The following is a 23,016-nucleotide window of genomic DNA, read 5'->3' as shown; positions in this document are numbered from 1 at the left end:
AAGTGCAGACAAGCTTGCCGATCAGGCCTGAGAGCAGAAAATGACGCGACAGAGCTGCAAGACAAAATTCAACTCAAACTAAAGATTTTTTATGTGAAAACAAAGATAACGGGCCTGACAAGATCAATGTTATGAGATCAGTTGTTCCAGGTTGACCAAGAAAAATGCTTTCTGGTTTTACAACTCTATGAATCCAAGAAATGCCATAAAAAGCAGAGTACTCGTGAATTCCAAATTAAGAATTAGATAATAAAATTACAACATTGAAAACTTGTAAATTGAAATGGAGATAAAGTGACATATTTACTTACATGTGACCACCAAAGGGCTTGCACTCCATCTTCTTCTTCTTTTTTTCCCCCCATACAAACACACTATGAAGCATTGCTCCTACTGGGTTCTTCAATGTCATTTAAATATTTCACACCATTATGATCCTTTTCTTTGGTATAAAGAGGACATATCCCGCACTCTTTCACCATATCAGTTGGTTTAAACTTTGAGCGATAATTGTATTTGTTGAACTCAAAAGCGAAGTTGTCAGCACGAAAGAGCACGTTGTCGTTAATGCTTTGAAAGTCCAATTGATATTTCCATATGAATGTGTGACTTTGGACGGCATTCCTGTCTCGACCCTTCCAAGAGAAATAGTTGTTTATCCTGTCATGGTTGGGAATAGGAAGAGTGTGTGCGGCCATCAAATTCTAATGTTAGTTTATATGGAAGGCTACAACGGATATTTATACATCCCCATCCGTATGCACAATTCCTAAAACGACACACAGAGCGAAACCAACAAGCCTAGTATTACTATTGCACCAATCTAGAGTCTTTTTTCGCTGTCACCGAAAGTCCCTGACAACGATAAGGGAACCAAGTAGGAACTGCACTCCCAGGAAGACAGAAGAACGCAGACTTGTATGCAACCTTGGTGATCCTAATCCATGCTTCGGTAGCAATGCTACTATGAGCACATCCGGTTCTTGACTATTTGTGAAATGAAATTTGAAGGCACCTGTCTCATTGGAATCTGATAGGAGGTTTAAGTCTATCCTTGTTGAATTTGAATTTGACATCACTCTCTTAATGGATGGGCAATCAAATGCCAACAATTGGTTTATATGTGGGGGAAGCTGTGGGATACTTTTAACTTTCAAGTATTTTGCAACCACTTAAATCAAGCGATTTCAAGCTTGAGAGATTAAACTATACTCTGCTTTCTTGTAGTGAAAGTTCCCTCAATGGTGGCAAGAAACCAATGTTTTTTGGGATTTCTGTTAAACTGCTACAACCAGAACAATCAAGATGAGATAGATGCTTTAGATTAACAACGCTGTCCGGCAGTGACATTAGATCACTGCATTAGTTCAAGCACAATTTTCGAAGCCCGACCAGATACAACATTACTTGTTCGTTTGAAACTTCATCTACAAATGAGTGGAAACAAAAAGTAGGATACATGTTATCCCACAATCATACATACGCAAGAGAGCACTGCTAGCTTGTTACTCTGCACATGCATAACCTTGTCAAGCAACCTCTAGCATGCGATCTCTTTATCCTTTGTATTTTGTTTTTGTTTTTGTAACCCTCTGGTTTCCAAGAAATAGGTTATAATAATCCAAAGTTCGACCATGAGGTTAGTTTTATTTGTTCTGATGAAATAGTGTACTTCAATCAGAACCTTTTCCTATTGAAATAATGTACTTCTCAAACAGAAAACGTGAAAAGAAGCTTGAAAATGCATGTTCAGGAGCAAATCAATAAAGTGAGAGGCTTTATAAAGGATGAAAATCAAGTTCAAATGGCTTGGAACAGTTATTGCATACCTGTCTTCCCATTAAACAATATGTATATCAACTAAAAACTATTTGTAACTAAGCAGACCCCGCTATCTAACCAGTCTTGTTTATACATTTGCCATTGTAATGGTTTTGACATTACAACAGTAATTGCCAATTTGGGGGTTACAATAAAAATATAAAAGTTTCAATTAAACATGTTAGCACCGATATTTTAAGCTTTTCTTTTCCCGCATCGATTACAGTTTCAATCAAATTATGTTACAGAACACTTTCCTCAGTTCCTGTAGTAATAGTAGTAGACAGAGAATTGTTTTATTATTGCAAGCCGTGGGGAGATTTATAAAATAAGCAAAGACAAAATTCAAGCATCTCAAACTATGTGGGTAAAACTTAGTTACTGCAATACATTCAAATGAATCACAAATCAGAATTAGATTAAATCAGAATCAGAATCAGATTTTTCCCCTTTGGGGGGCGCAAACTGCCTGGTAAGATGAGATCGTGTCCAGGGATCAAGGGGTGCTCTCTGCGGTGGTTGAGGAGTTGGTGGCTTTGACTGCCTAAGCTCATTATCGCGATCAATAAGCCTGTTTCAAAGCACATTTTTTTTACAAGGTCAAATCTTAATATCCTCATTCTAAGCAACCTAAAAGATTTGAAGGATAAACTATAACTAACAACACAATAGAAAAAGACAGGCAATATCAACAACAATGAAAAGAAATCACTTCTTTAGTGAACTCAAGCTGGGTTGCCAAAATAACAGAACCGTCAAAATCAGTTAAACAAGTGAATATCAGAAAGGAAACAGAGATTTACTCTATATAGGCCATTGGTGCAGCATCACCAACTCGAATGCGAGTCCGTAGCACCCTAGTGTATCCACCAGTTCTATCTCTGCACAACACAATGTCTATTAAGTCTCACAACACACTAACAGTCATAAATTAGCGACTGAAAATACATAAAGTTTAATACTCACTTGTACCGATAAGCCAGTTCTGTAAACAGCTTGTGAAGAACATCGTCTCCTCGCACGAAACTAGCAGCACGCCTTGCAGAACATACGGATCCCTAACAGTTTATCGCGTAAACTATAAGTCAATCCAAGTAGTCAAGCTAAATAAATAGATGAAATGTTTATCCTCCTAGCAAATTTATGCTCAAGATGCAAAATAAAAATTATCCATAGCCATGGTTTTATTGGAGACATCATGGCAACTAATGGTGGAAAAGGGCAACTGTGTCAGACAAATGTAAACTGTAACAAACATGCATGTGGAAGGTAAATAATAAGGCATAATAGTCTATATCAATAAAAGCGAACATGAAAATATTTTTCATGCAAATTAATTCATCAAAGAAGAACAAGTTCACAACACAGTTTTTAATAGCCCAAATGTAAAAGCACTAAACGGAAATAAAACACAAATGAGGATCCCCCACAAGCCATATATCCCCTGATTGAGGTGTAAAACAAACTACATATTTTAAAAGAAAACAGTAATGTAGGTGCAGAAAAGATTGAGAAACAGGCTCCAAACTATGAAGCCTGTGTGCTTCAGTTTACTAAATGGATCATTAATATTTAACTATTAGAATTCCCTGCATTAAGTTAATTGTTCTTTGATTGCTTGCCAATGTCGCCATTCTTTATATTTCAAGCATTTAGATTTTCATCCAAGTTAGAACGTTAACTTAAGCCAACAAACAATATCAATTACTCCCTAAAAGTAATCAAACAACCACAACAAAAGTAGAGAAAAATAAGGAAGGTCAGCTTCAATCACAAAGGGAACAAAAATGAGTTCAAAATCTAATGAAATATAAAATATCATAAAGAGAAAGAAATAATCTACATATAACATGAAAAGCTACCAACTTATAAACATTTTATTCTGTTCTGACTACATGTTCTGTGAGAGTCGTCAATGCATGACATGTTTCAAAAGCAGATGAAAAGTGGTGAAGGAAATTATGAAGCAAAAGAACATCTGTATTGCTCCTTCAGGAAAATGGGCAGGAGGATGATAGGCCAATCAAATATGTATACAAGAGAAGGGGTAAAGCAGGAAAAATGAATGAAGGTGCACAAGTTAAAAGAGGACAGCTGGCTATGAAAGAAGTGGATGAATGTGTTGCTGAAGCAGAAATAACAGAATGTCCACGTGTCAATAGGGTATTGGAGGATCATGATGGCGGAATGATTTCAGAATCTCATAAGAAGGGGGGAGAGGAATGTGTGAAGTGAGCAATACACGAGTAGGAAAAAGGGGGCCGAGTGTGAGCTCTCTCACATCAGTAGGGTGCTCTCTGTTGAGAGCCACAGTTAGTGGTTTATATTTCATTATTTACATTTCCTCCAAGGAGTTAATCTCCATCCATTTTATTGCTACTCATTATCCATATTAGTACATCCCTATTTTACTCTTCCACTGATCATATTGATACTACTGTCTTATAGCATATTAGAGGACAGTGCTTCTAATAATGGAATGACAGATTAAAATCACGAGTTTTTATCAGCATTTGCTGCTGCTGCAACACTATACCGAACTGAGGCAAACAGTATAATGGTAATTAACAACTATTCTATGAAGCACGGATACAGACACGGACACCGGACACGACACGGACACCGACACACGCCGGCACAGCTAAATTTTCTTGAAAATCACAAAATACAGTGTAATTATATGTGTCGGTGTCGGACACGACAGGTGTCTGACACGGGGATACGCCTTATCCAAGGAGTGTCCGTGCTTCATAACTATTTCATAAAAAGCATCTGTTCATGTGAGTTCTATCAATGAAACTTTCTTACATGCACAAACTTTTGCAGACCAGATTTTGGTCCTATTCAACAGATAGTTTGGGACTCAACTTCAATCTAAAGGAGCAAAATTGTTGAACCAACTAATTGATAGAGGGAGAGACAGACAAAGAGAAGCCGGGTTAGCGGAAAATCCATAAACTAACCCCCTGGTGATCTTTCATCAGTATTCACCCGCTGATTAGTAGTTATAATATTAATAGCAGGTGAGACACTGACTATGTTTTAAACCCCTGGCGGTCTTTCATCAATCCAACTGATTTACTCAACATTTATCTTCAGGACTGACATTTTTTGAACCTTCTTGAATATGAATATTTCTCATTAATCTTGAAAGGAATGAAAACCAACTATTTATATACATGAGATATGATCTAAATAAGAATGCAATCCTATCATAACTCCTAATGATACTAACAGATCATACTATATTAAATATAATAAATATCAATATCTCAACACTCCCCCTCAAGGTGGAGCATACATATCATATGCATCCATCTTGTCACATATGTAAGTTATCCGAGGACTTCGTAGAGAAATGAGGTTTTGATGACTCCAGAGAGAATCTTTTCCCTAATGAAATGACAGTCAACTTCTATATGCTTTGTTCTCTCGTGAAAAACCGGATTGGAGGAGAGGTGTAAAGCTGATTGATTATCACATACGAGTTCCATCTGACCAACCTCACAAAAACTTAATTCTTGCAGTAAATGTTTTAACCACACAAGCTCACTTGTAGCATGAGCCATTGCTCGATACTCGGCTTCTGTACTTGATCGAGCAACGACTGTTTGCTTTTTGCTCTTCCATGAAATGAGATTTCCACCCACAAAAATACAATAACTAGAAGTAGACCGTCTATCACTCGCATCTCCTGCCCAATCGGCATCTGAATACCCAACGATATTAGTGTGGCCTCTATCAGTGAAAACAAGTCCTTTTCCAGTTGCTCTTTTGATGTACTTAAGAATTCGAACAACTGCATTCCAATGACTGTCACACGGAGAATTAAGGAACTGACTTACTACACTAACTGGAAAAGATATGTCAGGTCTTGTTAGGGTAAGATAATTCAATTTTCCCACTAGTCTCCGGTATCTTCCTAGATCGGAATAAGGCTCCCCCTGGTTGGGGAGGAGCTTCACATTAGGATCCATAGGAGTGTCGACTGGTTTGCAATCTATAAGACTTGTCTCCTCTAAAATATCAAGGGCATATTTTCTCTGAGAGATAGCAATGCCTGAATAGCAATGCCTGAATTTGATTGAGCCACCTCAATCCCAAGAAAGTAACGTAGAGGACCTAATTCCTTAGTCTGAAGGTTTTGAAATAGGTGTTGTTTTAATGCTTTGATAACTTCGTAATCATCTCCTGTAATCACAATATCATCAACATAAACTACAAGATAGATATATTGATTTGATGATGAACATTTAAGAAAGAGAGAATGATCTGATTCGCAACGGGTCATCCCAAACTGCTGCAAAAATTTGCTAAATCGACCAAACCATGTCCGAGGTGATTGTTTCAGGCCATATAAGGACTTCTGCAATTTGCATACCAGACTACGCCCCCCCAAGCAACAAACCCAGAAGGTTGCTCCATATAAATCTCTTCTTCCAAGTCACCATGCAAGAAAGCATTCTTGATATCCAACTGAAATAAAGGTCAACGTTTCATGGCGGTCATAGCTATAAAGAGGCGAACAGATGTCATCTTCGCAACTGGTGAGAAGGTATCGTTGTAATCTTGACCATAGACTTGAGTATAGCCTATAGCCACTAATCGAGCCTTTAATCGATCAACTTGTCCGTCAAGTCCCACTTTGACATTAAACACTCACCTGCAACCAACAATAGATTTTCCAGGAGAAGGTGAAACAAGCTCCCAAGTATGGTTGGATTCTAAAGCTACCATTTCATCAATCATGGCTTGTTTCCATTCTTGGTGAGATAATGCTTCATGAACTGTCTTAGGAATTGATACAGATGACAAAGCAGAAACAAAAGCAAAGTAGGAAGGAGACAGTCGGTGGTAACTCAAAAAATTGTAGACAGGATGAGGATTAGCAGTTGACCTTTTACCTTTATGAAGAGCAATAGGTAAGTCATTAGAAGGCTCGGGTGGGACCACAACAGGAGAGGAGATTGGAGCAGTAGCCGAATCACTAGAATCAGTAGTAACAGTCTTTGGAGCTGAATCACTAGAATCAATAGGAGATGTTTCTGGAGCTTCAACATGTCGACGCTCATAAATATTACCGTAACGGCGGAACTCAGGGTTACTTTGTAACTGTGGAGAACTTTGAGTAGAGACAGGTGGCTCAAATATTGGGTGAAATAGAGGAGTAGGAATCACCTGAGAATCGGTAACATCTGTTGTAGAACTAGTTGTAGTGGGTGAAGCAAAGAATGGTGTATCCTCGAAGAAAGTAACATCTGCTGAAATATAAAAGCGACGTGTAGATGGAGAATAACACCGATACCCCTTTTGGGTTCTAGAATAGCCCAAAAACACACATTTGACAGCTCGTGCAGACAATTTATCGCGACCAGGAGTGAGATCATGAACAAAACATGTAGAGCCGTACACACGTAGTTGGACTCTGTACAAAGGGTCCTTAGGAAATAAGAGTGATTGTGGAATCTCATTATCCAATACTGAGGATGGCATACGGTTTATCAAATAACAAGCAGTGAGAATAGCATCACCCCAAAATTTAAAAGGTGCATGAGCATTGATCAATAAGGTTCGAGTTGTATCAACTAAATGACAATGTTTCCTTTCAGCGACGCCATTTTGTTGTGGTGTGTGGGGACAACTGGATTGATGTATGATACCAAGAGAAGCCATGAAAGAGTTGAATGGTGCAAAAAAATATTCTTTTGCATTGTCACTCCGCAAAATTCGAATTCCTTTTCCAAATTGGTTCTTTATCTCTGAACAAAATGTCAGAAAGGCACCAAATAATTGTGAACGGTCCTTCAGTAAAATGATCCAGGTGCATCTAGAAAAACCATCAATGAAAGTGACATAATATCTTTATCCCAAAGTAGACATCACCCGACTAGGACCCCACACATCAGAATGAACAATATCAAAGGGAGACTTGGATCTTTTGTTGGGACTGCTCGGGAAAGATGCTCTAACATGTTTGCCAAGTTGACATGACTCACAATCCAATGACTTCAAATGTGAAAGTTGAGGAACCAACACCTTTAACTTATCAAAACTTGGATGACCCAAACGACGATGAATCATATCCGGAGATGCAGAAACACCACAAATATTGGATGATTGACTATGAAGGTAATATAGACCCTGTGATATAGATCATGTTCCAATTGTCTTTCCTGTATTAAAATCCTGTATACAGAAAGACTTGGAAGAAAATGTTATAGAACAATTGAGAGAGTCAGTAAGCTTACTGATTGATATCAAATTAAAAGGACAACCAGGTACAAATAACACATAATTCAATGATAGAGATGGTAGAGGTGAGGCCTGACCAATACCAGTAACTTGTGCCTTAGAACCATTAGCAAGGGTAATACTATGAGGTATATTTGGAGGTGACAAGTATTAGAGAGGGATTACCAACTACATGATCGGAAGCACCGGAATCTAAAATCCATGATCCGATGCAGTGAGAAAGACAAGTTGTAGAATTACCAAAAAGAGCCAAAATGGCCGGAGATAAAATCGATTGGACAACCATCATACCACTAAACCAAAAACCTTTGAATGACGTCCAAAGACAAATCTGCAGCAACCAAAATGAATCACAACAAACGTGGCAGACTAAAGTGACCTGAGAATGACCCACGAAGCCTCTAAAAAGTGGGACCCAAGTGTTGTTGATGGTCCCAAACTTGTCGGCAGAACCCAAAGAAAAACCTAACTCTGATATCATCTTGAATATGAATATTTCTCATTAATCTTGAAAGGAATGAAAACCAACTATTTATATACATGAGATATGATCTAAATAGGAATGCAATCCTATCATAACTCCTAATGATACTAACAGATCATACTATATTAAATATAATAAATATCAATATCTCAACAAACCTCTTACTTTTTGAACTTAAACCAGGTTGAAAAAATATTGTTTGTTCAATGATGACAGAATAAGAGAAATATTTAAATTCATTTCTAAATAAAATTATCAGAATCATTGCATAAAATGATCAACAACAGCCACCAAGCCTTATCCCACTAAGTGGGATCGGCTACATGAATGAAACGACGCCATAGTGTTCTATCCAAAACACATTTTTATCCAACTCATTAATCTCTAGATCCTTCTCGATAGTTTCTCTTGTAGTTTTTCTAGGTCTTCCTCTACCTCTGGGCTTTGTTTGGGAGTTTGGAGGGGAGGAAAGGGGAGGGTTTTGGAAAAAGGGAATGAGCAAGAGGAAGAAATAGAAGACATTGGAAGGAGAGGGCTTTAGGGGTTAACTTTTTATTCATAATACAAAATCCTCCTCATTTGAGGGAATTAAAAAATTGTATTGGAGGAGGGTTTTTGGGAGTTTTGGAGGATTTATATGAATTTTTAAAATTCAATCTATGTTGTTATAATATTCTTAAAATTAAAAATATATTAATCACATGCATTAGTATTAGTTTATCATTATCTAAAAAATTGCTCTTCCAAAAAATGTGAAAGATTTCTCCATTTCTCTATACAATTCTCACCCTCCAAAACCCTCCCTTCCCCTCCCCCCAAACTCCCAAACAAAGTATTAGGGTGTGTTTGGATGGAGGGTTTAGGAGGGGAAGGGAGGGGAGGGTTTACTTTTCTTTTTTAAATTACGGACATTATAAAATGATTTTTTGAAAATTGAATTAACAATATGATAAATGATCATATAATACTTCAAAAACACTTAATTTATTTTTTTTAAAAAAAAAAACATTTTACATTGTTAGTAATTTAAAAAATAAAAGTGAGTCCTCCTCTCCCTTCCCCTCCTAAACCCTCAATCCAAACACACCCTTAGTGATTTGACTGCCCTCCATGTGATCTACTCTCCTTTTACAAAATCCACATGTCTTCTTTTTACATGTGCAAACCACCTAAGTCTTGTTTCTACCATCTTTTCTACTATAGGTGTTATCCCATCTATTGTTGGTTCTAATTCTATCACATCTAGTCTTACCACACATCCAACGTAACATCCTCATTTCTGCTACGCATATCTTATTCTTGTGTTGGTTCTTCACCGTCCAACATTCTGCTCCATACAAAGCGTCTTAAGCGGGGCTTTGATATCACATATAACACTTGAGACTCTTCTCCATTTCAACCACCCAACTTGAATGCTAGTTTAAAAAATATACATTGGGTGATCAATGGTAAAAGAATGAGAGGTGAAAGTAGAAAATCATATCATAGAAGGTGAAAGTTGGAGATCATATCATAGCACAAGTAACACGGTTTAAATATTTTGAATGAAACAAAACTAACCTCTTTACCAAGCTGTACCATATTATCCGCAACCCTTCTAACCTCCTTAGCCTAAAATCAATTACAACCAGCAAACTTTAATTGAAATTCACAAACGCATAATCAATACGTTCTTTAACCGAAAATGCATACAATCAAATTTTATTTGTATTACCTTGGAAATAGTAGTTTCAATGCGTTCATGCCTCACCAACTGCGAAACCATGGTTCTAAATAAAAATAAATCAAATTTTGAGTACCCACAGTTAACCTGAGCATTTGGAAGAAGAAAAAAAAAAATAGGAATGGGAGGATTGGATTGAAAGCATGTTAACCTGAGCATGGATATCCGGTGAGACGTTTCTCGATTCAGCTTCCTGAACTTGGTCATTTTCGCAGATTCAGAAGCTAAACTAAAACCCTGGCTTTCTTTCTTACACTGTTCTATGTACAAAACGAACACAGAAGAGCTCAGTTTCTATTAGTAAAACGGTGCATTATATTCGACACTTAGCAACTGAGACGAAGCTGTACAGAATAAGTCGTTAGAAGAATGAAAATTGATATCAAAAAGTCGTTGTAGTATAGTGGTAAGTATTCCCGCCTGTCACGCGGGTGACCCGGGTTCGATCCCCGGCAGCGGCGTTTTTTTTTTTTTTTTTCATATACCCAAAGCAAAACGATCGATTCTTCCTCCTCCGAACCCCTTTTCCTTTTTTTAGGGTTTTCATTTTTGAATATTCGTATCTTCATAAAATGAATCCATCAATCTTGTGGAAAGGGATAATGAACGTTGGAGCTTGTTCAATGTCACGCTTCCAATTTCCCATTCGCCACTTCACTAAACCCTTAATCTCTTGCAATATGTCTTTGTTATCCGTTCCAAATTCCTCAGCTTCATCCATATCCACCACCATTGACTCCACAAAACCCAAGCAGAATGAACCTTGGTTAATTGTTGGCCTCGGTAATCCCGGCAAAAAATTCAATGGTACACGTCACAATGTTAGTATTACATTCACAATTTTAATTTTAATTTTTTTTTTTTTTTTTTTTTTTTTTTGCTTTGTTCAGATACTGTTTTGACTATTTCAGGTGGGTTTTGAGATGGTTGATGCTATAGCTGAAGCTGAAGGGATATCTATGAGCAGTGTTTCTTTCAAAGCTCTATTTGGAAAAGGTTCAAATTTTAATAATTTATTTTGGTTTCTGCATAGATATATCTATACCAATAGTGTAAGGAAAAACATAATGTCCAGCTAGCAATGGCAAAGCTAGTTTTTTTATGGGAAACAGTTAGTTACTTAGTCGTCTCTTAGGGTCTGTTTGGTTTGACTTATTCGAGCTTATCTACTGGCATAATCATTTGTGAGGCTGTTTAGGAGAATCTAGTAAAACAGCTTATTACATGTTCTCGTAAGCTCAACAAGATAGCTTTTAAAAACAATTTATAGCTTATACGAAAATAAAAACTTTATTTTATCTCTGTATTATGAAAATAGCTTATACATAAGTACTTATCATGATAAACTTTTATGCTAAAAGCTGCAAATTAAGTTGTTTATTCAATCAGGACTTTATTATGAGTTGTTTGATTCTTAAGATGGTATTAGAGAAGTCATTACTTGAGTTGAGTCCATACAAGGACTTTAATAGTTTACACACTTGATCAGGCTTCTGAATTGAAACAAGTCCCCTTTCAAATCACCGTGCAAGAAGGCATTGTTCACATCAAACTGATGTAAATACCAATTTAAGATTGAGGCAAGAACAAGCTTTGCCACTTGGATTGCCAGCTGGACATTCTGTTTTTTTTAATATCCAGCATCAAAATGTTGGTATTCCAACACTATTTTCTCTATTGCTCTTTAGATATTGCCATAAATAGGGTAAGATTCTTTTATTTGTATAATGCCATTCATGGTATCATATCATTGTCTAAAATTATGTAGATTTAAACTTACTTTCTATGGTTATTAAATTTAATTTTAATTTTTCTTTTTTGTCTAACAAATTACAACGTCGTATTGCCTGAAAGTAATTTTCATGTTACGCCGTTGATGGATTCATTCTGCATAGCTTGTCAAATAGGTATTACAACATTTTGGATTTAGTCCACGATTGCATCTGTCTTGAATCTTCATTCTTATATGATCCGACCTACCGTGCTTTTTACATGTAAAGTCTGACGTCGGTTCACATAGCTTGCCATCACGACTTGTTAACAATATTTTGGATTCAGTTCAGTCTCAAGCATGCATCATGATTAATGGTGCTAATAATGTATTGTCCTACTGAACGTGGCCAGTTTTTAACAAAATATTGTTTTGATAACGGCATTTTGTTTGGATATTTTAGTTAGTGATGTCACATGGCTACCGTGTTACGGAAATTTTGTCTGTTTCGGTACAGTTGAAAAGACTTTATTCTAAAGATGATTTCATTTTCTGCTGCTACTTTATATTTAATCTCTGGGTTGTATTGTATCCCACTAGAAAGTAGAAACAATGATAAAAAGATCATACTTTTCTCAATTAAGGCCAGAAAGAAGTTTCTTGCCAAACCTTAATCTGTCTATTTCTTAATTAATGCATCTGGCATCATATGCCTTTCATAAATATTACAAACAGCAATTGATTCCACATAATATAAGTTAAGTTTTCTGAATGACGGGGATAAAAGCAGTTTGAATTTTAAGTATTAATCAGCACGTATCGTTTGTGACAACTTTTTTCCCTTTGCAGGCTACATAGGCGATGTACCAGTTATACTTGCAAAGCCGCAGACTTTTATGAATTTAAGTGGTGAATCTGTAAGTTTTATGTTTGGAGAATCTTCAGATGTAATGATGGAGTGGGACAGAAGGGTCGTAAAAATACTGTTTCCCACATAACTTGATTCTATAGTTCTGTATATTTGGGGAAAAAAAGTTATTACTCAAATTTCCATGACTTATCGAATGATGAATTGCTGGGCGGAAATGCATAATAAACCAAATTACAATTTTTTAAACCTGGAAAAATAAATTTGGTCATTAAAGTACATTTAAACAGTTAGATTTGAGATTTGTATAAACATTCAGACGTTCATATATTTTTAATTTCTGTAATGTAAGTGATTGTTCCAACATGTCACAGCTATGATTTTTTTTCTTTAGTATTTGACAGCTCAAAATTGACACCCCTTAGGGTAACACTAGAGCTTTGTGGCTATCAATAGTCAATGAATTTACCATTGGTAGCATAAACTTCAAAATAGTAGACATACACTTCATGAATACTTCAAATACCCCCCCTAGCTATATACTGTAATAGTTTTTTTATTTTATTTTTATGCCAATACAAATGGGAATATTGCCATGGCAGAAGCTTTATAGCACCTGGTTGTTGTCAGGAATCCGGGAAGAGAAATGGAAACTGATATAAGCAATGAAAAGAAATTAAATATGTTGACTCAATTCTTTCTTTTGATTTAAGATTAGAGTTTATATGCCACTTCTAGGCTAATTAAATATGGTGTAGTATAGTCGTGTCATGTCTTATAGTTTTAAAATTTTGTCATACCCCCTTGTATCCAGTTACTAACACATATCCTTGTCGTTTGTTGTATCCATGCTAATTTACTACAGTAAATACTTAATATGTTAATGCTGAGTTGCTGGTGTTGGAATCTGTTTTGAAGGTTGGAGCCATAGTTTCATATTACAAGATTCCATTGAAGCAAGTACTTGTGGTATAATATCTATGCTATGACTATGTTCTTTTTGCAAGTGATGAAGAAAAATTAGAAGGATTATCTGCTTGGTGTTCATTTCAATCAACAATTCTTCTTTTTCAGATATTTGACGACTTAGATTTGCCTTTTGCCAAATTACGGCTTCTACCAAAGGGTGGACATGGAGGTCACAATGGGTAACTATAATCATCTATAGTTTCACTCTCTTTTTGCTCCATTGCAGCATTTACTTGGGTTTGGTGTGACATCCTATCGAGTTTATATTTAAGCATCACTAATTTTGTTCTCCCTGCAGAATGAAGAGCGTTATTAATCACTTGAAAGGGAATTCTGGCTTTCCTCGCTTAAGAATTGGCAAGTTCATGTCGTTTTTATGATTGAAATATTCATCCATGTTACAGTCACTTACTCGCTTATAATAACTATCGTCATTTATTGTTGATTTTGTTAGGCATTGGACGACCTCCTGGGAAGATGGATCCTGTGGCATTTGTTCTTCGACCTTTCACTAAACAGGAAAAGGAAGAGGTGTGTATTTCTTTTCATTCTTTCTGAACCAACAAATTGGCTTTTAGGTACATGGAAACCCTAAATGATGATAATTATATAATAATTTTCAGCTGAATTTTACCTTACAAGATGGATTAGAAGCCGTGCGGATTATTTTGTTGGATGGATTTGATAAAGGTGCAACATTTGTTAATAGTGCCAAAAAGATGGAGCAAACAGGCTGAGGAATTGCACACATTGAACATCCTTTTGATAATTATATATAAACAGGATCGTTTTGCAAGGAGACAAAAGTTAACTTTAAGCTGCAAACTCGTTCAAGCCTCCATTCAATCAAAAGACATGTGTTTGGAGGAAGTAATATTATTCATCCATTCTTTCAGAAAGCAGTTCAGGTTTCAGTACAGTGAATTCGAACCTTATACATATGGTTGTGTTTCGTTAGTTGAGTGATTACCGTGCAGTGAATTGTAACATGATAGTTATGAAATTATTAGTTCTGGTTTTGTTGAGGTATTCATTTTTCTCATTCTTTCGGTCAAAAGGCCTAGCCTAAAATATGGTTTTAGTCCTGCAAATATGTCTCGTTTTGGTTTTAGTCCTTGTAAAAAATAAAATAAAAAGTTTTTGGTCCTTGCAAAATTTTTTGTTTTTTAAAATAGTCCTTGACCCCATTTTTGTGATGATTTGGATACGTGGCACATGATGACTGAACCCATTTTGTAGTTTTTGGTCCCTGCAAAATATTTTGTTTTATTAAAAGGTCCCTGCAAAATTGTTTGTTTTTGAAAATAGTCCCTTTGCAGGGACCAAAAACAAATTTTTTTTTTTTACAGGAACTAAAATCAAAACAATGCATATTTGCAGGGACTAAAACCATATTTTAGGTTATATACACTTTTTTATACATATAATAAAATGTAATAACGATGATAAAAGGAGAATCTTTGGTTGTTTCATATGGGAGCTGCATTTTCTTCAACCAAGTATTCTGTGCATTGTCTTTCGAACATATGTATACATGTAAAATTAGCATTTCCCTGCTATTAAAATTACGTTTCTGCTTTCATTTCAAATGGATTGGGATTTTGTGACTTTTAAGATGGGAAAGTCGTAGTAACTTTAGTGTAATTTTGTGTGTTTATGAGAGAGAAAGATGAAGGGAAAATAATAACTAGACGAGAGAGAGTAATATAAGAATGAGAAACACAAAGTCACTCTGACTTTCCACTGCATTCTAATTTCTAACCCCATTTCAAATCGTGATTGATCTAATACTGTGGTTGTTGCCATCTCTAGCAGTTCCCTTATGGTTTTTAGTTGGAAGAGTTGACATTCAATATTGCCATCTCTAACTGTGGTTGTCAACTCTTTCAATATTGAATTAAAAAGGTGAAAGTTAATAAATAAGTATTTAAAAAATATGTGTTGGCACTAATTGTTATATTTATAAAATATATTACACTAATAATATATATTGTTTTTATTTTAAAAATGAGAATATTTAATATATTTGAAGTTAATATAATTAATAAATTCATATGAGAATAATTAATATTTTTGTAATAATTAATATATTATTGTAAATAAAGTCCCTAAAAATAATTTATTTTAATTTGGGCATTGGATCTTCTACGATGAATTCTAATCTAGTTGCAGCAGAGGGTGTGTAAATAAACGAAAGAGTTAACAAGATCAAAGGTGACACGTGTCCCGTATTGCTGTAAAGTCCCTAAAATTGAAAACGATCCTTTTGACGGTGCAAACGCAAAGCAAAATGTTCCATTCTTATCCACTGCATACAAATAACTCTCCTTCGGCAACAACCACGATTTCCCATCATTTACTTCAAACTCCAATATCGGCAACTCCACAGTATTATTAGACGACAAATTATAACATGTGTCAAACTGTAAAAAAGCCTTTAAACGTTCCAAATGTTGAGTCTTGGCCACAAAAGCATCACGCACGACATTATAGGTGTCATTCTCCAACATCGTTATTAAACTACTTGAACTTACAATCATACCTCCGTTTCCATATGGATCAATAGTGAATGTTGAATTAGGAACATCGATCTTTTCACCTCCCACTTTAATTCCTTTTAGTCCCACATAGTATAAATTCTCAGCCTTCGGATTTTGCAACAACTTAGCTTTAACCGAACCACTACATGGCGGCGAATTGAATTCCAAAGTTGACGACGAATATCCATCTTTACTTTCCACTAAACAATATGACATTGACGATGCATTAATACGAGATGGAAAAGACAGTGACCCACGACCTAACCCAAATGTTCCGTCAGACCCTACAAATGGACCTTGGTTTTTATTACTGCAACCTAATGAAACCCTATCCACCCATCCAGAGCTTTCAAACGACACCGTTTCATTTATTAAAACACCTTCAGTATTTGTACCGTCTTTGTAGGTAATATTGTATCTACAATAACCATCATCGCTACAAGAAGAATTTGGAAGTAAGTTACAGTGTTTGGTTTCGCAGGAAAGTAGGGTGTATGAAGAGGACTGTGATGGGTCGAAAATGGAATCAGGTTGATCGTAACATTTGATACATGGTTGGCATTGAAGCCAAGTGAAATCGGTTTGGAGGTCGAAAATCATGTAGAATTTTTGTGGTGGTCCTCCAACTCCGATTTGTACTAAGAAATTGCTGGTTCCTGTGGTTATGCCTGGGTTCAACGAAGCATTTAGGTCTAAGCTATAGTAGTTCTTGTGTTGATGATGAGTATTATAGAGAGATGCAGCTGGATATAGTTTGAGCTTGAAGGAAGAAGATGATGAAAATGTTTGGGGGAATTCTTCTTGATTATGAAATGGTTTGAAGGAGAGGATTTGGCTGGTTTTGTGGTTTGCGGCTGTGACGTTGAAAATAGAGGTTATGGAATATTCGGAGGAGGAATTAGCTTTACTAGTAGTAGCATGGGGAAGAAGAGTAAGCGAGAAGAAGAGTGACAGTATTAAGGAAATAAACAATTGGCTAAGAATTAGAGCCATAGTTCTTTTCTTGTTTTGCATTGCAACTTTTGATGATATATAGTGTAGGTAAGGAATTTGCTCAATCCATTTTAAAATGATCGTTGTTTAACGTTTTTATGCATAAATTAAAAAATTCAACGATTAATTGAAATGTGCAATTTGAAAGAAAAATTTATTATTACATTGGTAATCGAAAATGATATTCTTTTTCAAATAATATTTTTTTTGTTGGAAAAACGACACTCATTTTAAAACGGATCGAGTATTTGATTTCTGCATTTACAACTTTCATATCGAATTATAGAACCCTTTTTGAAAAACAGAGACATTAAGAAAATTGATTGTTGTATTAATTTTGTTGACAATTGCTACTCCTTCCGTTTCAAAATGAGTGTCGTTTTAGATGTTTACACACGTACTAAAAAATGCAATGATTAAAAGAAAGAGAATGATTATTTTACCAAATTATTTTTATTAACTATTGGTTAGTTTTAAAAGTAATATTATGGAAGTAGTGTGCAGAGTATTAATTGGAAGGTACAATTGAAGAAAAAAAAATTATTATTGCATTGGAAACTGAAAGTGAAATTCATTTTGAAACAATTTTTTTAGCTAAAGCGACGCTCATTTTGAAACGGATGAAGTATTATTTTACAAGCTTATCCTTTATGAGTGATAATTAATTAATGTTATCATAAAATATTTATGGGCAATGCTAACTGGATAAGGAACAATTAATTCATGGGTTCCATTTATTTTACCACAATCAAAATGTAAAATAAGTCAACTAATTAAGATTAATAAAAACTCTATTCAATACTCTCAATTCTCAAATTCATGGCTATTACTACACACACGCATCCTTTCCATCTCAAATAGCTATCTCAGTATCATATTTCTACAGCTTTTAATAATTTTAAAAAACAGTAGATTTTTTCACCGGAAGAAAATAATTCATGGAAAGGAAAAAAAAAAACTGGTTTGGGCATAGGCTTTCTCGTGAATTCGTTTGAAAGAAAAAAAATGATTAAAAAAAAATGATTCAAAGAGTTCAAAAGAAAAACAAATGAAAGGAAACGTTTGTTGTGTGTAGAAGGATCACCATTGTAATTAACAGTACTAAATGCATCGTTTCCCTATTTTAATTAAGTTGACTATCTTTTCATTTTAATTGAAGTAAATTAAATGAGACTCATCAATTTTATTGTTGCTTAACCCGTGCCCCGGGGGCACCGGTTAGCAGCACCCAATATTTATTACATGTTATTATAACAATAGAGGTATATTTATTATAGGGTTAATAGTGTTTTTCACCCCTGTAATCTAGGTCATTTCCGGTTTTCGCCCTTATAAAATTTTCGGTTTGATTTGCATCCTTGTAAAACTTTTTTTCTTCGGAAAACACCCCTCCCCCATATGACTGTACATATTTGCTGACGTGGTACAATGTGTGGCATGTTGACTGTGCATATATGCTTATGTGGCGTGCTGACTGTATAATTAATTTTATTTTTCTAAGGCTACATGTGACATTTGTGACTATTTTTTTAAAAAAAATTATAATATAAATTCAATTATATTAATTTAGAAATAAAATAAATTTTAAAAATTTGAAAATAAAAAAATTCAGGATTTTTTTTATTTCGAAAAATATTTTCCAAATTTTTTATTTTTGTTTAAATTAGAAAATAATTTTTTTCTAAAATTTTAATTTCAAAAATGATTTAATAAAAATCTGGAATAAAATTTTCGGAAAAAAAAAATCTGAATTTCATCTAAATTTTTTAAAAAATTTGTATCCAGATTTTTAAAAATAAAACATTTTCCAGAATTTTTTTTTGTAGAAAAAATTTAAAACTGTTTTTTTTTTTTAAATTTCGAATTTGTTTTTTCTAATTTAACATTTTTTTTTATTTTGAAAATTAAACTCCAGAATCTTTAAAAAAAAATTGAAAAATCTGGAATAAAATTTTTGAAAAAAAATCTGAATTTCTTCTAAATGTTTTAGAAAATCGTATCCAGATTTTTAAAAATAAAACATTTTCCATAAAAAAAATTTGTGTAGAAAAAATTTTAAAACTGTTTTTTTTTTCGGGAAAAAATATGACTTTTTTTTTAAATTTCAAATTTGTTTTTTCTAATTTTTTTTTTTTATTTTGAAAATTAAACTTCAGAATCTTTAAAAAAAAAAACTGAATTTCTTCTAAATTTTTTTAAAAATTGTATCCAAATTTTTAAAAATAAAACATTTTCCATAATTTTTTTTTGTAGAAAAAATTTAGAAACTGTTTTTTTTTTCTGGAAAAAAATATGACTTTTTTTTAAAAGCTTGAATTTGTTTTTTCTAATTTTTTAATATTTGAATTTAAAAAAAAAAACCGATATTTCAAAAAAATCTTATCGTTAATTCTGATTTTTTTAATATTTGAAAAAAAAACTTTTTTTTACAATTTTTAAATTTTATGGAAAAAAATCTGAATATTTCTGTTTTTTTTTTTGTTTGAAAATTAATTTTCAAATATTTTAAAAAATAAAATCTGATGTAGACAATTAATAATAAATAAAAATTAAAAAAAAAAAGCCAAGTCAGCGCCACATATGCGCATTTGATGAGTTGGATGGAGGAGGGGTGTTTTCCGGAAAGAAAAAAAAAAGTTTTACAAGGATGCAAATCAAACCGAAAATTTTATAGGAGCGAAAACTGGAAATAGCCTATATTACAGGGGTGAAAAACACTATTAACCCTTTATTATATACCGTTGAGAAAACATCTACTAACATAAATAAAGGTGTATTGATAATGTTTAAAAAAAAGAGGTATATTGATAAAGAAATAATTAATATACTTTGAAATTTGAAAGAGATTTTATAAAAATAGACAAAAGAAAAAATTTGAATAGGTCTCGTAATTAAAGACGGATGTAGTATTAATTAAGTGGGTCGGAAGTGGTCACACAATCGTTGTTCTATTAGTTAAAGTTGGTTTCTTTTACGGGATAAGTTTAAAGTTGCAGTTTCTTTTACCGGATGAGTGTTGTACACACTTGAAGGAACTAAGTCATAGGGAAAACTTGCAAGAGGTGGATAGGTTGAATTATCGGTGTGTTGTTTTCCATTTGAATATAACTAGACCTTGCATCCGTGCTGCCGCACGGGTCATATTGATGGAAAACAAAACATTCAATTATGTTTTAAATAATAATCTAATTAATCCAAATACAATGTTAAAAATAATAATACACATGAAAAAAGGGAACAATTGAAAAAGATACTAAAATGCAATTTATCAACTACTGCAACTTCAAAATTGTACGGAGACTATTAATAGGATTTTTATTTATTTTTTTGACAATTGATGTTTAAACATTCTGAAACATCTGTTATATGCTACATTAATAGTCGTATTGATGTAATCACCGTACAATTTTTAACATTTTAGGCATATAGACTTTCTCCCCAATGTTGCTTCTTGATTGCACCTTTTCTTCAAGAACATAACTACCAAACTTTGTAATTATCAACCGAGTACCATTACATAGGCTAGCAGTGAAGTCCAAATATCACATTAACATTATAGGAACTCACACCTTCAATTTTCTCAAGTTTGTGCAAAATATCACCTTTCATCTTGAGGAATGAAATAGAGGCCAATGTTGTGATTATTTGTTCCACATCTGCTAAAACTCTCTGGCAACACAGTTGATCTTTCTAGCAAGTCTGCATAAAGCACTATCTCAAAGTTGTTGGATTTTAATAGAAGCACTATCTTTCTGGCAACACATGTAACTTGAAATGTGACGAAAGCTCTTTCTCAAAGTTGTTGGATTTTAATAAAGTTACATACTACATGTGTATGTAATCAACACCCAAAGTATAAGTTAAGAATACATAATGTATAAAGCAATTTTACAGCAAATAAAACATTAATATGAAGTAGTATTTTAGGTAAAAACTCATATGCCAATTCTTTTTCCTCTGCTAGCGATGGAGCATACAAATAATAAACTGAAATGCAAATACTCAATAGCCAACCTCTCTATGACAGTTTCTGCTAAAAAATATCAGTTATTGGATCAATCCTACAAAGCTACTTCTAGTTGAATTCATATCAGCACCAATAAAACAAAATACATGGTATTGATCTGCATCCAATAAACTCTGTTTAGATCCATATTAATTCTTTCAAAGGGAAAATCCAGAACATTGTACATCTAAAAAAAGTTACCCAGATAAAGAAAATAAATTCAAGGTCCATATTTTATCTCTTCTCAATCTCTTGCATAGTAGTGCTGAAAGTTGAATTCAGAACCTACTGAATAAAAGAAAAGAATTCATTGAAGAATGTAGCGGAAATTGAGACAATTCCAAAGCCTAAATCTAGAACTCACATTTGTAACCCAAGAAGAATGAGTTGTAAAAGTAAAATCCAATGAGGCATTCAATCAAACATGTAAAAGAAGAAGTAACTAAAGTTGAAAACTTAACAAAGAAGGTGATGAATTAACTATAAATGTATGGAAAAAGGAAACAACTCACCATAGATATGATTTGAAGATGAGTGAAATTTATTAATCTTCAGTCGCCAAATCCATACCACATCTTGAACAGAGGAAACAAAGAACATTAAGAAAGGGAAGATGAAAAAAATTCTATGAATAAGAGAAGAAAAGGTAGAGGTGTGATGGTGGCAGGGAGAAGGAGGTGAGGAAAGGTAGATGAAGAAGGGGAAAAGGTCATAAAAGGATCGGATGTGTAAAACATCGTGTAATCCCAGAGGTTTTTTTTTTTCCTTGGGACAATAAGAATGAAACTAAAGAGAATTGTGCCAAAATGAGAGAGAAGACAAAGTTTGATCTTTTTTCTGAAAATTGAACAAAAATAGGAGTGTGGCAGACAAACAACAAAATTTGTATTCCCTGGCAGTGAAATTTGAATTTCAAATTCGGCAATTAATGAGCATTTTTCCGCCCAGTGCATTAGGGTTTAGAAAATGGGGTATGCATAATGTACCTTAGGATTAGATATTAAGATAATATATTCTCTGTTCAAGTTATCCAATTTATTGAAACGTAAAATTGTCAAGGATGATCCAGAAGTGGTAAATTGATTGTAAAGTTTGAAGTAGTTGATGAGTGGATAAAATTTCTACCTTGCATTATTTTTGTTCTGCAAATATGAGTAAGACGTGAGGGTGTATTATCCGTGACCATAAACGTCGATAGACCCTCTTTCTCTAAAACGTTTAGTTTGTATAATTCGAAGTTGAAAAATACGTTTTAGATTATACAATTCAAAATACATTTATACATAAATTACCTTCAGACTCTTTTCAAAAAGTAATGGAAACACAATAAATGAGATTTGAATTGTGTTTTTTAGTTTTAAATTATTTTTAGTGATAACCATTATTGCTTAGAAAAAAGGTTAAGTAAGTATTAGAGGTTCTTTGTCAAAACATTTAACTTCATTTATATATGTACACAATAATGAAGTTAAACCATATGGAATTTGCTCTAAAACAAAATACTTCATTTGTCTTATTTTAATTGTTTCTTTAACTTTTTTCTCTGGCTCAAAATATTAATCACTTATGTAACATTTACTATTTTATTCAACTATTATACCTTTATTTATTGAATTTCATCCAACTTAATTATTCAACTAACTATAATT

The 23,016-nt window shown here is 33.8% G+C and overlaps 3 protein-coding genes and 1 non-coding gene across 4 annotated transcripts; 2 read left to right on the top strand and 2 right to left on the bottom strand.

The window, feature by feature from the left end:
* Nucleotides 1-2,047: 2,047 nt before the first annotated feature.
* On the bottom strand, nucleotides 2,048-10,639 carry LOC11417035 (50S ribosomal protein L17). Its single transcript, XM_003630783.4, has 6 exons — nucleotides 10,432-10,639; nucleotides 10,272-10,326; nucleotides 10,118-10,168; nucleotides 2,788-2,879; nucleotides 2,625-2,702; nucleotides 2,048-2,392 (listed from the first exon to the last, which is right to left on the bottom strand). Exons 1-6 carry the CDS (start codon nucleotides 10,485-10,487, stop codon nucleotides 2,236-2,238), a joined length of 489 nt encoding a protein of 162 aa, XP_003630831.2. The 5' UTR covers nucleotides 10,488-10,639; the 3' UTR covers nucleotides 2,048-2,235.
* Nucleotides 10,640-10,669: 30 nt separating this feature from the next.
* Nucleotides 10,670-10,741, top strand: TRNAD-GUC (transfer RNA aspartic acid (anticodon GUC)). Its single transcript has one exon. It is a non-coding gene; the product is annotated as a tRNA-Asp (tRNA).
* On the top strand, nucleotides 10,713-14,861 carry LOC11410122 (peptidyl-tRNA hydrolase, chloroplastic). Its single transcript, XM_003630782.4, has 8 exons — nucleotides 10,713-11,101; nucleotides 11,192-11,276; nucleotides 12,841-12,908; nucleotides 13,778-13,828; nucleotides 13,934-14,007; nucleotides 14,127-14,185; nucleotides 14,283-14,359; nucleotides 14,452-14,861. Exons 1-8 carry the CDS (start codon nucleotides 10,853-10,855, stop codon nucleotides 14,563-14,565), a joined length of 777 nt encoding a protein of 258 aa, XP_003630830.1. The 5' UTR covers nucleotides 10,713-10,852; the 3' UTR covers nucleotides 14,566-14,861.
* Nucleotides 14,862-15,990: 1,129 nt separating this feature from the next.
* On the bottom strand, nucleotides 15,991-17,361 carry LOC11417008 (protein ASPARTIC PROTEASE IN GUARD CELL 1). The gene has a single exon (XM_003630781.4). It carries the CDS (start codon nucleotides 17,359-17,361, stop codon nucleotides 15,991-15,993), a length of 1,371 nt encoding a protein of 456 aa, XP_003630829.4.
* Nucleotides 17,362-23,016: the final 5,655 nt, after the last annotated feature.

This window comes from Medicago truncatula, chromosome 8, assembly GCF_003473485.1.
Source record: "Medicago truncatula cultivar Jemalong A17 chromosome 8, MtrunA17r5.0-ANR, whole genome shotgun sequence".
Taxonomy (NCBI): Eukaryota; Viridiplantae; Streptophyta; class Magnoliopsida; order Fabales; family Fabaceae; genus Medicago; species Medicago truncatula.
The sequence above is the reverse complement of the archived record's forward strand: the minus strand, read 5'-3'. Positions and strand labels throughout refer to the sequence as shown.